General features: G+C 43.9%; 1 protein-coding gene across 1 annotated transcript; it reads right to left on the bottom strand.

Moving 5' to 3' along the window:
- Positions 1-2380: 2380 nt before the first annotated feature.
- On the bottom strand, positions 2381-10026 carry chpfa (chondroitin polymerizing factor a). Its single transcript, XM_086219803.1, has 4 exons — positions 9527-10026; positions 8321-8885; positions 5180-5362; positions 2381-5020 (listed from the first exon to the last, which is right to left on the bottom strand). Exons 1-4 carry the CDS (start codon positions 9802-9804, stop codon positions 3758-3760), a joined length of 2289 nt encoding a protein of 762 aa, XP_086075929.1. The 5' UTR covers positions 9805-10026; the 3' UTR covers positions 2381-3757.
- Between the last annotated feature and the right edge of the window lie 4020 nt (positions 10027-14046).

Raw genomic sequence — 14046 nt, forward strand, 5'->3', positions numbered from 1 at the left:
TATGTTAACTCCTGAGAACATTCCAGAACATTAATATGATCTACCTGTACCTGTAAGTGTACCTGTAAATGTCGTTCAGTTCTGCTCATCACGGTAGCTGGAGCTGCTCTGCTACCTGTGTCGCTAACGTGCTCTTCTGCTGACACCTAAAGGACAAACTGGATTTTACAAAAAATATCTTTCTTTTTTTTCCCCCTTAAAAGAAAAAAAAAATTAAATAAATAAAGATGGCAAAAAAATTATTAATCAGATTTTTATTTTTTTAAAAATCGCATTAATTCACAGTTCATTCAGAGTAATTCCATTAAAAAGTAAAATAAAATCAACACATAATGAAATGTGATGAGTATTAATTAAAATGTATTGCTTTGGTTATACTAGTACCCATATGTAAAAAATTATGTAAACCAGTCAGTCAGTCCAAACACCAATGGAGAAAAAAACGTGACCCTCTATAGTTGTTTTTTTTAATGAATTATTTGATTTCAAATGGTCTTCATGGTCAAATGACATCAGTTTCAATACATAAAATGTGGAATATATCCAATTTCGTTACCAAAATAATAAAATATAAATTGCTGTGTAAATAGAGCTAAAAAAAAAAAAAAAGTTTAAAAATACTGTCTATAAAATATTTATACATGTACAGAGAATTTCATGAAAACCTCTGCTGGTGCGGAAGTATTAAGAATCTGCATAATTCATAGGGAAATGAGAGATAAATAAATTATGGACACTTAGGCTCCACTTAGTGACAGTGGCTGTGTAACAGCAAAGGTGGGCAGTCTACCATGTTACCTGACCTGCAGACCCTCCCAGGTAACCCGCAGACCCCCATCAGAACTTCATATCGTCATTTCAGCCCTCCGTACGTCAGTGGTTTCAGGAGGATTTACAACTACGCACATTAATAGTGCCGTCAAAGAATCAAGGAAAACACACGTGTCACGACAGCAGAGTGCCGTCGCAAGGAAAGACTGCTCTCGTCGGTCAAGACAGAGATGCGTTACAGAACGAATGCAAGAAGTCAGAATCGACCTCCAAGGTCTGTGTTCACATGGAAGTAAATACAGCAAAAACCATTCAGGACCACCAGTGTTCTAAATGGTGTTTCATACAGACACTGACATTCAAATGACATAAAACGTACCTTTTTCATAGCGAGTCGGATGACGGAAAGTGTCTAGTTTCAGCAAAATACATTAAAAGTTCTTAGAAATTATTAGTGTACTTAATATTAAAAGGGACCAGTTTGTAGAATTTAGGGCGCAATCAATGGCAATCAAGTTTACTAGATCCAAGCCTGTTGTTTAGGCGGCCGTGGAATCAAAGCTACCCAGAATCTTGTCCGTCACCTATGGACACACTAAAACTCAACACTATACTTCCTCAGGAGCCAACAATGCACACACCAGGTTTGAGGTCCATCAGATGGAAGCTGGCTTCCATAGATAGGAGTTTTTAGTTGGAGACTAAGAATTTCGTTAGCTTAGCATGAGCTAACGTATCCACTTCCATTGCATTGTTTTACTGTCACTGGCAATCGTGCCGCTTGATGCCACTAAATAGTACCCATTGGTCCTGTAAGCAGAAAGCACTACTCTTTTTTTAAAGGGAGCATATTATGTTCATTTCCAGCTCTATATTTCTATTCTGGGACTCAACCCAAGTAGGTTTTAATGACTCAGTGTTAGAAGAAAAACAAAAGTTCTTGTGAATGTTGAGTTCAGCTCAAAATAAAAGTAGAGTGGCCTAAAGCTTGAGATTACGTCTACCCAATTAATTGAAACTCTGGACACACTAAACTAAATATTTGATATTATAACATATTTTATGCGACAGAAAGCTCGGAAAAGCATAATATGGCCCCCTTTAAGTAATGTAATAGACAGCATTTTGACATGCACATCGCTGGACTCGCAGCAAATGTCATGGAAATTATTGCCATCTGGAAGTCATCCAGTGCCGTTATTGTTTTATTGCACTTTTTATGTAATCTCTATTAACAACTGTCGGATGTCCAATACTGCATCCGCTACCAACGCCCAATAAAGTTGTAGCAGTGAAGCCTTCCACTGGCTTACACTTAGTCTGAGAGACGACCATTTCTTAGACTGAGAAGAGGACATGGAGGGCAAAGACATAACTCAATAACTTAAATATCTCAAACAATACAATCCAAGATACCTTGGAACACTTGAACATGTTAGAAAACTTCATAGAAACAAGCTACACATGTTGGAAGAGGTCAAACGTATTCAAACATCAGTTTTAATACTTTCTCAACTAATTCAAATCTGTTTCAAGACAATAAAATTGTAAAATAAAACACCTGGTTAACGACTCCAGGCTTTTTTTTCCTTTCCTTTTTTTAAAAAAAAAATCAAATTGTTGAAAATTCTTCTTGGCTTTCCGTGGAAAAATTCTGACCAAAAATTTGAAGAACAATTTTGAAAATTTGAATCAATTCCAAACTCCTGGCTGATCGTATACTGGCAGACCTACGCCAAGTCTTAATCCATGTCCTCTAGAGACCAGCAGCAGATTCTTTCTAGGAACTTCATTCCCTGGTTCCAGGCACATTTACAACCAAATCACCCATAAAACAGGTTAAACCAACAAAACATTCAATTCTCATACCCATGTAACAGGCTTTATCCACAGAGAACGACTGTCTGTGGCGACAATACATAAAACTCTTAATGACTTACAGCAACTGGAAGGATGACCTGCAAATCTATGTTTAAAAAAAAAAAGAAAGAAAAAAAATCATAAGAAAGATCATTTAAAAAATAGCCAGCATATGAAAAGTCAATGTCAAGGCACAAGACGTGCTTTCGTACGTTCTTAAACGAGCACATTTCAAAAGTGTAATGTTGCTTTCGTGTGAGGGGGCACGCACACTGCGGTGCATTACATCGATATCATGCAGTAACGAGGGATGCACGACTCGGTCGGCTGAAGTCTCTTCTACTCATGGTCGTCGTTCATGATGAGGAAACAAGGCGGTAAATATAGGGTTTATGGGCTTGTCCGAATCATTTGGAAATGTAAATTCACGTTTACATTGGTTTTGGACAAGATGAAAATATCATATGATCTGTCGTTTTGTTTTGTTTTTTTCTATTCTTTTTGTCAGAAATATTGATATAGGTAAATAGTGGCCAAAACATTTGGAAAAATTCTGACGTGATCAAATAACGTACATCCCGAAAACAAAATAACACCCCAAAGCTCATTTCAACAACATCTTTGAGATTTATGTTAAATACCCCCCCCCCAAATAACTGCATGCGTCTCCAAGTGCAAAGTAGCGGAGAAGAGTTGGTGCGCAAAAAAACCCGGGATTCAAATCCCAGTTAACTTTTAACAGGTGGGGGGAAAAATCAACAACAGAAGACTGGAATGGGTTATATTGTTAGTTCTGGGTCGGCAACTTTACCGGATCAACCACCTGTAGCTCAAGGCCCTGCTGCTGCGACTTAGTGGTCAAATATTGCTCGTGGTGGCTTTCACAATTGTGACAAGCAAAAATCATTTGGTTCTAGCGCCTCATGAGTGTAAACATTTCAGAAACCTGTCATTGAAATTTACTGCATTCATTTTAAGCAAACTAGCTCACGCAAAACACTCAAAGCACAATAGATCGTCAAGAATTAGTCAGAAGTGTCAGAACGTGGATTGCGTTTGGGGTTGAAGTGTTGCTCATGGTTCTCAAAGTGGGTCCTGAGCTGACGTAGAAGCTCCGCTGGTGCTTTTAAGTGCTATTTCCTTGTTCTTGTTCAAACAGCAGCATGGCGAACTGGGAGCGAGAGCCGAGGCCTTCCAAGTTGCTCTGAACACATCTGTGGTAGATGTCCTCACTGGCCCGTGGGTTGCAGATTTTGTAGTGGTACTGCTGGTGCAACGCCGGCTCAACCGCCCTGAATACATGCAGATCCGAATACTTGACAAACATGTCGTAGATGTCCAGCGTCTCCAAGATCTCGTCGTTCTCTTGGACATCCGCCGACATCCGCGTGTGTGCTGCCATATAGTCCGAATTGTAAAAGCAAGCCTCGTCAAACGACCAGCGATCAAACTGTCCTGCGTCCTTGACCAGGTCGATAGTGGCGGGAGGCTCCTGGTTGTGATACGCTATGTCAGGGTTGAAGTCCTGGAAGTGGATGGGGAAGAACACCTGCCAGTTGTTGATGGCGTTCATACGGCAGCGGTTCAAAAACTCAGTGTTGATGTTTGTTTTGACGCTAGCCAGGAAGAACAACGTGTCAACTGAGTGCTTCTTTGAGAGGATGTCCATGAATTTGATCTGGGATGGCGTTTCCGTCTTGACGCTTATCCAAGGGATTTTCACCGAAGGGTATTTGCGTTCGTAAGCATTAATTTGACTCTTCACGTTGGCAAATATATCATTCTGGTTCACTTGCTGTGCCTCCACGGGGTCATAAATAAACAAGAACGTCAGTATTGCGTTTTCGCTTGTCTCGAAGGCGTTGGAGGCAAAGACCTTGAGGAGCTGGTCGACAGCGCTCAGCTCCTGCAGTGTTAGAGGGATAATTATGTGAACCCTTGTTGCTTCTGTGACATAGGGCATGGGAATAATCTCCAACTGGCTCAAAGGTCGCACCAGGTGAACCCGCTTGGTGATAGAAAGGCTGCGACCTTTTTGGTTAACCACCTCGAGCTTCAGATCGAGGGTGTACTCCATGCCTCTGGTGGGGTCAAAGCGCCTGTAGCCGTTAATCAGCTGCTGCTTCTTCAGTTCCAAGACAGGCTTGTACTTCTTGTTGAGCTCACCCATGGCTACGTCAATAACATCAGCCACGTCCATGCTGTCGATGCCGCGCAGCTCACACTTGGGAGCGCCATCGATGCATGAATAAATCTGGTCTTCTGTAAAGTAGTCCCACTTCAGAACTTCAAACCGAGTTTTCGGCTCAAACGGCGGATTGATCCCCACTGGCCAGTGGGCGCTTCGGTTGCCTTCAAAAGCAACCACGCTGACGTTCTTTATCTCTGCCTGCGGAAATAAAAGACAGCGATATGGTTTCCAGCCGGCCCTGACACTGCTGTTACTACACTAAAACGTAGGTGCTTTAAACTGCGGAATTAAAGGCAGAAGGTTTGTGCATATTTGGTTGAACTAAAGGTGATTTGTGACAACTGAAAATCAGCTTACCTGCAGCTTAGCGATCTCATCGTAAGTCTTCTGCAGTTCAATCTCAGTGAAGAATCTGTGCAGCCGGTACATCTGCTCGGGGTCGGACACTGGATGGACAGTCAGGGCTTTCTTGAACTGCTCGTGCGCCTCTTTGGTCGGGTCGGAGTTTTTTTCCAACTCATAATGGTGATATTGGAGCCCCTGAGGAGAAACACAGAGGCCTGTTCATGAGGGGGTCTTAAGTCCAGCTTGACCGGCACACGTCTCACGCTTTATCAGGCTCTGCTGTCACGCCACACTTCATCCATTCGAACAAACGGCACACTTGCAGAGAGTGAGGTTCCAACCAGAGCAGCCTTTTGGTTATCTTGGAGCAACTTGTCACGGGAACAAGCAGACACAGAGAAGAAAGGGTGTAGTGATGACTTGGGATTTTTTTTCTTTTTTTTTTTTTTTTTATAGGTTGCACCCAAAACATAGAAAGACAGCCACTTAAGGGCACAGCCATTTAAGCTGGAAACAAAGTAGCACCTAAGGAGCTTGAGTGATTAAAAAAGTGAATCCAATCTGATCAAGCTATTAAAAGAACAAAGGAAGGAGACAACTCAGCTTAAGTGAGCTGTAAAGTCACCCGGCTGCAACCAGCATGTGGTGCTGCACTTACAGAAGCATTGTCTGGTTCTAATTGTCATGAATTTTCTCTCTTAAACAGAAAAATTGATGTGCGGCTCTGTGGTTTAAGCTTTTTTTTTTTTTTTTTTTCTCCCCTTTTCCCCTCCCCTCCCGTGCCAGGCCTCTTAAACCTCCACCCTGTTTCACTTATCTAGGGAGCTTGGCTGGAGCTTTCCTGGCTGGGGTTAGCAGTGCCACTCGCTCTCAACTGTGTAACGAGATGATTTCCTGCTCTTGGTCGAAGCCAAGAGGAGGAGTTTAAAAGGGCGCACAAGACAGTGCAGCATCAGATGAAGTCAACAAAAAAAAAAAGGGTACTGGCCCAGATTCAAGTGGTATGGAGTCATGACATGTTTGAGCCATATATCATTGTTGGCCAATATTCTCCTTACTGGCAGGCAGCACTCTGCAAACACGCTGGTATTTAACAATGTTTGCGCATCTCTAGTTTACACTGATACAGTCCAGGGAATGTGACTACGCCACAAACATTAGCACGGATAGAGCAGGCCGGGCAGACCTGTCACCTGAAAGGGCGCTAGCACAGATCAGGGCCACAAAGAGCTTGTTTGACCTTAAACACTAATGACATTACAGGAGCATAGCATGTTGACCCACAGGGGATTTTCACACCATTGAACCCAGGCAAGGCTCTGCTTGCCTGTTTACCGATTCCACACTGCTGCCGGAGCAGTAAAAAAAAAAGAAAGAAAGAAAGAAAGAAAGAAGGGTATTGGCAAACTACTCCGGAATATAACTACCACCTCGGTGCGAGTGTGGCAATTACAGTTTCATCCAGCCGTCGGTCAGTTTGAAGCCCCGATCCCGCAGCAGAGGCAGGATTTCTGCCGTGACAGCCGTGTTTTTCTGCTGCTGTAACCTGCAGCACATCTGTTCTGAGCGACAGTCTCCCGGCATTTCTTCTCCGCGGCTCCTCGTTCATTTTAATTGTGAGCTGCCCCTTTCTGCTTCCCCTTGAAGGGACAGTTCACCTGAAAATGAAATAACGCACTTAAAACAAACAGATTTCCCTCCCAACCCAACCTGGTGGTTTGAGCCTGACTTCAAGATCCTTAATTACTCGCAAGACAGGAACACTTACAATGTTACAGTGGGAGAACAGGATAGTCAAGGATAGTCAGTCAGACTGAGCCAAGTGCAAAACATCAGTAAACACAGAGCATTGTACACAAGTACAAGTAGTCCACAAGCAGCAGGAACCAAGATACAAAGAGATTCATGTAAATAAGTACATGTTTCATGGGAGTTCAAACACAGGAGGTCTTCAGCACGACACAGGTGTGTGAAGTATAGCACAGGTCGGGTTGTTCACGCTGCTCACCTTGTGCATGTAGCACAGGTTTATGATGGCAGACATCCCAAGACTTTTGTGGGGAGATTAGATGATGGTGATTGTTGTCAAACTGAGATGGTGAGCAGGTACTAGAAGTCAGACTCCTTCCATGTGTGGGCCTCGCCGACGTGTTCTGTTTCGAGCACGTGAGCGCGTCACTTACAAGTCAGGCTCTGGTGTTGGCGCGCTAGCGTGCGGCGGGCCCTCTACCCGGCGACTGTGTTGTTGATGCCGTTTATATTAGCGTTCCATCGGCAGCAGAGCAGCCATGATCATCACGGAGTGAAATCGGATGCTCTGAGCTTCCTACGGGGTTTTCTATCCTGAAGCAGCCTTGGGCTGAAATTCCTGGTGGTTCAGATTAGCACGTGAAACAATCTGGATTTCACCCCTGTTCTTTAATCGTGTAGTATCACCTCAGAAGAACCCAGATGTGACAGCGCGCACACACCCACACACACACACACACACCCACACACACACACCACATACCAAAACAATTTCACAATGCTTGCATTCACTTACATTACATGTGACAACTTCATGCTATTAAAAGAACCAATTAATTCTGTTACAAAATTTAAAAAAATAATAGATTAGAAACTGTGTGACAAAGCACGGACTGAAGGACATTTGACGAGAGATGTGAGTAACACACGCTATGACCGTCTATCACACAGATGCATGCCCTCTTTTTTTTTCTTTTTTTACACGCAACAGAAGGAATCTCACGCCAAACTTCCTGTAAAGCAACCTGAGCACATCTTGCCTGGAGTCATTAACCTCTCAGAGAAGATAATTCACCTGTGGAGTGCGGCTGAATGCAGGAGAGTCTGGAGTATTGTTCAGCCAAATGAAGAAGAAAAATAATTGTGGTATGAGGATATCTTGAAGCACCAGACAACAGTTATTAAAAACAAAACATTACAGTCTGGTTAAGTTCTGCTGTGACAAACACACAATAATCCAGTTTGAGTGAACCTTTAGTTTAGTGGAAGACAATGTGTTGACATTTTATAGAAATCACAATGTGGAGGATTGCATATAGATTATTGAAGGGGGGAGGGGGGGGGTTCGCTGTAAATGAGAGTGACATCAAGTCTTGAGATGTGCCGAGTGCTTTTGCGTCCTACCTCGTATTCACTGACACAGCCTGTGGAGGCGTAGTCGATGAGACATCTCCCGAGCCACTCGTCAGGCCTGGAGCTCAGGATGTCATTCCGACAGTTTTCCAGGAAGGGCTGAAGCCGCAGGAGCAAAGTCCGAGACAGGAGGTAGCCAAACCCGCCGCAACAGTACCTCCCCTCCATCCCCCCACCTATGAACTCCTGAGGCCGGCCCATGTAAAGCTCCCGGTCCACACTCAGGTGCCCCACCAGTTCTTTGATTCGGTCTGCTTCTGTGTACGCGTCGTCCTGGACGAAGTAAAACCAGTCGTACTCACTGACGTAGTGGTCTAAGATGTACTTGATGGTCTGAAACATGTTCCATACCAGCCTCTCGTCCCCGTGAGAGACTACAAACATGCCGTTGGGGACTTTACGCTGGTGCGTGCCCGTGAAGAAGACCACGGTGTCCAGGTGGTGGCTGATGGTGCGGTTGACGGCGACAGCCAGGGTGTTGATGGTGTCTTTGGACGTCAGGACTCCTACGAAGAGGCGCTCCCGCATGTCCAGCTCTGTGCTGATGTATCGAGCCCTGAAGAACAGACGCCAGAATTAGCTGGTACAAGTTCCAGGGTCACTTTAGTTTATCGACCACAATTAACTGGGAACTACAGCTTGGAGTCGGGGCTTTGAGGGGTCGGGATGGTCGTTAGTCCTGAAAACCCGTTCTTGCAATCGAATCTGTGGTTCTAACGAAATCTGGACACTGGGATGCTTCAGTTCCGAGCATCTGGGTGTGACACCTGTAATGTGGAGCTGACTGGCTTGACTCCTGGCCACCTTACAAACTTAATCCACATCCCTCTGATAAGAGTATGTTTTCAGAGATAATTAGTAATTGCCACCTCTCTAAATTTAATAATTATTACCCTTTTTTTTTTTTTTACCCCTATTGCTTTATATTCTTATGATTGGACCACACATCAATAATTGTATTTATGGTATTCATGGTAATGGTATATGTCTTTTTTTTTCGAAATCAATGACTAACATCTAAAGGATAGATAGATAGGTGCCATATGAATAAACATCATCGTCATAATAATAATAATGGCTTTATTAATAATCATAATCTAGCGGCCTGCAGCTCTGGAACGTCCCCTATATTCTATTTATTTGATTCTCTTTAAATGCATTTCAGAACGTCAACACCGGGTCGATCACTCCGCCTACCTGACAACTTTCTTGGCGGTTGCGTTGCTCTGCTGGACTTGTTTGTATGGGACGATCCTGGGTTCGAACTCCTCCTGGGACTCCAGGTCGTTGGTCGTGGAAATGGAGCTGGGTCTCCTGGCCCCGTTCAGCGGTCCATCCTGAGCCATGGTCACACCTTCTAGGTAGCACGCTTCTTCCGCCCAGTTCACGCTCAGCAAACTCAGCGTGAACCCCAAAGAGATGCCGATAATCACGGGTCCGACCGACCGCAGCGCAGAAAGTAGAGGAATTTTCATCTTGTTCGTCGGTGTCGGGTCCCGGCGCGCTTCAAAGGCGTGCAAACAGGCCTCGGGTCCGGTACTGGTTAACTGTACATCCAGCTTGTCGCGAAGCACGTATCTGCATCCAAACTTGAGGGGAGGACAGAGGTAGCTTCTTCCTTTAAGCTCACGCAGGATTCTTACGTGTCAGTGTCTGTGCTACCTGGCTCCTCCCCGGTCAGACGTTAGCATCGGGAGGCAGGTCTACTTCCCCGCTGCTGCGTAGGCTGCGCCGCGCGGAGGGATACTCAACAAGAAACGCTGAGTGAACTGGAACACACCAAGCGCGAGCCGGACCTGGTGATGTTTGAGACGGGCAGCAGTCATTCATCCATCCGTTCTCTGAGCCTCTTGTCCGTTGGGGGTCGCCGGGGGGGGCGGGGTTCGCCCTTGATGGGTCGCCAGTCCGTCGCAGGGCTATCAGGAGCAATTAGGGGCTCAGTATCTTGCTCAAAGATACTTGGACATCGTCACCAGGGGAGGTGGGGATCGAACCAGTGACCCTTAGGTTTCAAGACGGCCGTTCTGCCTCTGAGTCATGCCCCCCCCCCCCATTAATCAGACTACATACATTCCAGCTTAAAACAGTTTATTTAAAAGTTGTATCACCAAACTAATCCCACTAGCTGAGCAACACAGGGTCCATCCAGTTCTTTTCATGTAAAGTAGCCACTAAATAGTATTACTACATGTTGTACACAACTTTATTAGTACTGGTGTGCAGGAGCATTCTGCCTTGTTTTCCAACTAGTGGTTAAATATGACAGTTCTATCAGCTTTTCAAGGGAATTTCACTCACAACTAAGTATTTATGAGTTTTTTTCCAAAGTGATAAGATGATGATTATTCATCTTCACTCCTCACAATCGCAGTAAATTAAATACACAGTGGTGTGTATCATAATAACACAAAACTGAAGGACGCTTTGGAATCAGTGCAACACGCTACATGAGACTCTCCAGCGCCACTCGCCGTAACTCTTACAAATTAAATGACCGCCTTGTTGAGGACAGTGTCAGAGAAACCCGCAAACGGATGACACCGTCACGTCTAATTGTGGGGCAGTTATATTCCATTGAAATCGTGTACAGACGCGTGCGTTTCCGAATTTACCCGTCAAAAGTGACTATATAACGCAACAACTTGTGTGTAAAAAAAAAGAGGAATGAATGACTTTATTTTTAAATTTGAGTGAGTGAATCGTTTAAACGCGTGTTGATTTATGATTACACGTTTTTGTTTTTGTTTTGTTTTTTTTTTTTACAACCCAGTGAAATCTTCAGCTGTTCCACGTAGTTTAATTTACATACTTTTTTTTCCGGCCTCGGTTTTCATGATGTCACACTTCAGTCTCATTCCTCAACAGCCAGTGACCCCTGGGGCTCCTCTGCAGGACGTTTGCGCCGTCGTCTGCCCGGATCAATCTGATTTTTTTCAGTTCTCCTCTGACCCTGATCTCACCGGTTCTTCCGCCACCCCCCCCCCCCCCCCCCGACTCAGACGGGCCCAGCAGCAGCAGCAGCAGCAGCAGCAAGACCAGCACGTTCAGTTCCAGGTTCTGTTTTAATTTCTCACCTTCAGCTGAATTCAGGGTCAGGCTGAGAACAAAACTCAGCCCTTTTTTTGTGTGTGTGTGTGCGAATAGTGGAAATATTCCTGAAGGTCTTGAGCCAGTAAAGACAATCTCTCTACTCTGGTGCCCTCTAGTGGTGACAAAAAATGCCCCCAACATGCAAGTTTTTAATCACCACGGGGTGAAAGGTCAGTTGGGGTCAGAGGTGGAAGGAATTTACATTTGTTTACTCTCATTGCTGGAAGAAGTAACGATCGATCCAGAGTGTTGGAGAAGAAATAAATGTTTAAACATTGCGAAAAGGGGGAATAGTGATTTGTGCATTCTTACGATAATTTATTTATTTGTTTAGTCATTAGGCCTGTTCTTTTTTTCCTTTGTTTGTTTATTCTCACGTCTGGCCGGCCAAATCACACACAACGCTGAACAAAATGTGGCCTCGGGAATCACTTTGGCATCTAATTACATCCATGATGATTCAGCACTGAAAAGGTGCTTCGACTCCGAACACCGGAGGAGCAGATTTACAGCGTCGGCGAGGCTCCGTCAGACTCCTGCAGCGCTAAAAAGAAAGAAGAAGAAGAAAAAAAAAGCCATCAGTTGAATCTGGACGGTATTTTTGGAAAACAGGATTTCACTGAGGGCATAGATGTGACGTCTTCGCCCACACCAAGGCATTCGGCGTTGTGATTGTGACAAAATGAGCTTTTAGCAGGCCTTTTGCTGCATCTTGTGACCTCTTGGAGGAATAAGAGTCAGCCTTTTTTTTTTTTCTTTTTTGTTGAATCCAGAAATGGACGCCTCTGTGTGTTCTTTGTTTGTTTGTTTTTTCCCCCTCCGACCTTTCCATCCTAGTGCTTCTGTTGAAAGAATTACTGATGAAACCAAGAAATCATCTTGAGAGAGAACCCCCCCCCCCCCACACACACACACACACACACACACACTTTGGTTAGGAGCTCCTTTAATAACTGAGAAAATAACACGCGTATTTAAGCTTTCTTTTCCAGCGAGAATCGTTCCCGTTGCTGGGAGAGCAGCACTCAGAGGAGCTGACCTCCTGAGCTGTCGGCTCGTATCAAAGCTATCGCGTCATCCTGGAATCTCTGGTTAACGACCAGTTTAAAGCGATTCTCTCAGGACATTCTTTTTTTTTCTTTTTTTTTTTTGAAACCCTCACCAATCTGGTTCAGAGCAAAAACATCTCCACCACCCCGAGTAATTGTGAATGACACAGTGCCGGCCGTAGATGGAGCAGGAATGTGCCGCTCCTGTTTGTGGATCGGTAAAATGTTGCTTTTCGACACAGCTGAACACGGTCTTGAGAAAGATGAAGAGGATTACACACCATTAGTTGTTTTTTTCCAGTTCTGGAATTAGACTCCAGTGTGTGAAAGTAGATAATGATTACATTTACATTAATAAAGTAATTACACACCCTCAGTAACTTTAGTGTTTCAAAGGTAGTGGCTGAAACTAAGAACAAAGAAGACCAAATGTAGGTTAATCTCTGACTGAGGGGGCTGATTAGAATATATTTGCATGCGACCACTATCCATGGATTATTCTCTGGTAGTTTCACAGGCTATAAATATCGTGGTACCTGATCAGCCTGATATAGAAACACCATGTGACAGCCTTGCCAGTAAACTGCAGCAAGAAAAAAAGAAAAGTTGTTGCTTGTACAGGAACAGATCCATCTTTCGAGTGATTAGCAGGAAGTGGGTCATTGAGGCAGTTTTCGTGTCTGTCTTGGATTATGGAGATGCGATCTACAGACATCCTGCTGCCTCCGCCCTTAAACCCTCCAGCCTGGTGACCGTCCCACCCTCAGATCTGACTCTTCACCACCGGGTCGAGTGGTTGTCTCTGACAGAAAGCTGTGGCCTGCACCGTCATCTGTTTCTATAAAAAGACATTATTGATCACCCCCCTTATAGAGGATTAGTTATCTGGGCCATATTGCTCTCTCTCAGACTTCAAGCCCCCCGTAAATTCAATTTAGAGTACAAAGAGAGGTCTGAATGAGTGAATGAAGAAATAAATAACATGCAGACCTGAAGGACCCAAAAACCCCAGTGTGAACATTTTGTTATGTTTGATTGTTTAGTTTGTAATCCACTTGAAAATGAGCTGACAGTATTTGGATGCAGTATCAATTTCTGTTTTTTAAATGCTTTACTACCACTTCTACTATTACTACTTGTTTTGTGTACTATTATTTATACAACTAAACGTACCTATCCTACTAGCACTACGAGTACTCCTCCCTCTCCAACTATTACTCCTACTAATAATGATAATAATAATGATAATGATATAATTATAGATATTACATCATTATTGTGTATCAAATTTGTAATTTTTTTATTTTTCTTAACATTTAGAAAATACCACTCATTTTTTATAAGTTCAAAAACATACATTTCTATAGTACTATACTATAGTACTTGTCTAGTTTGTGTCAGCTTGTCTGTGGTGGTTTGTACGAACCACTGTGGATACCAAATGTTGTGCAGCTGTGCACTGAGGTGAATAATTTCCATGAAGTTTCTCCCTTTACAGGTTGACATTCTGGCAGGTGAAGTGACAAATCCGACATTTCTCCTGAACCCGAACGCACCAGTTTAGGTGTCCTTGCAGCC

This window comes from Aulostomus chinensis, chromosome 12 (genome assembly GCF_037954235.1).
Source record: "Aulostomus chinensis isolate RoL2024-O1b breed Wild chromosome 12, RoL_Achi_v1.0, whole genome shotgun sequence".
Taxonomy (NCBI): Eukaryota; Metazoa; Chordata; class Actinopteri; order Syngnathiformes; family Aulostomidae; genus Aulostomus; species Aulostomus chinensis.

Bases quoted from the DNA above. Each gene is read 5' to 3' on its own strand.
- chpfa (XM_086219803.1), bottom strand. From the start codon at position 9,804: ATGAAAATTCCTCTACTTTCTGCGCTGCGGTCGGTCGGACCCGTGATT. The intron at 8,886-9,526 runs GTAGGCGGAGTG...TCTGTTCTTCAG, and splicing joins ACCGCCAAGAAAGTTGTCAG to GGCTCGATACATCAGCACAG. The intron at 5,363-8,320 runs GTAGGACGCAAA...GTTTCTCCTCAG, and splicing joins GCTGTGTCAGTGAATACGAG to GGGCTCCAATATCACCATTA.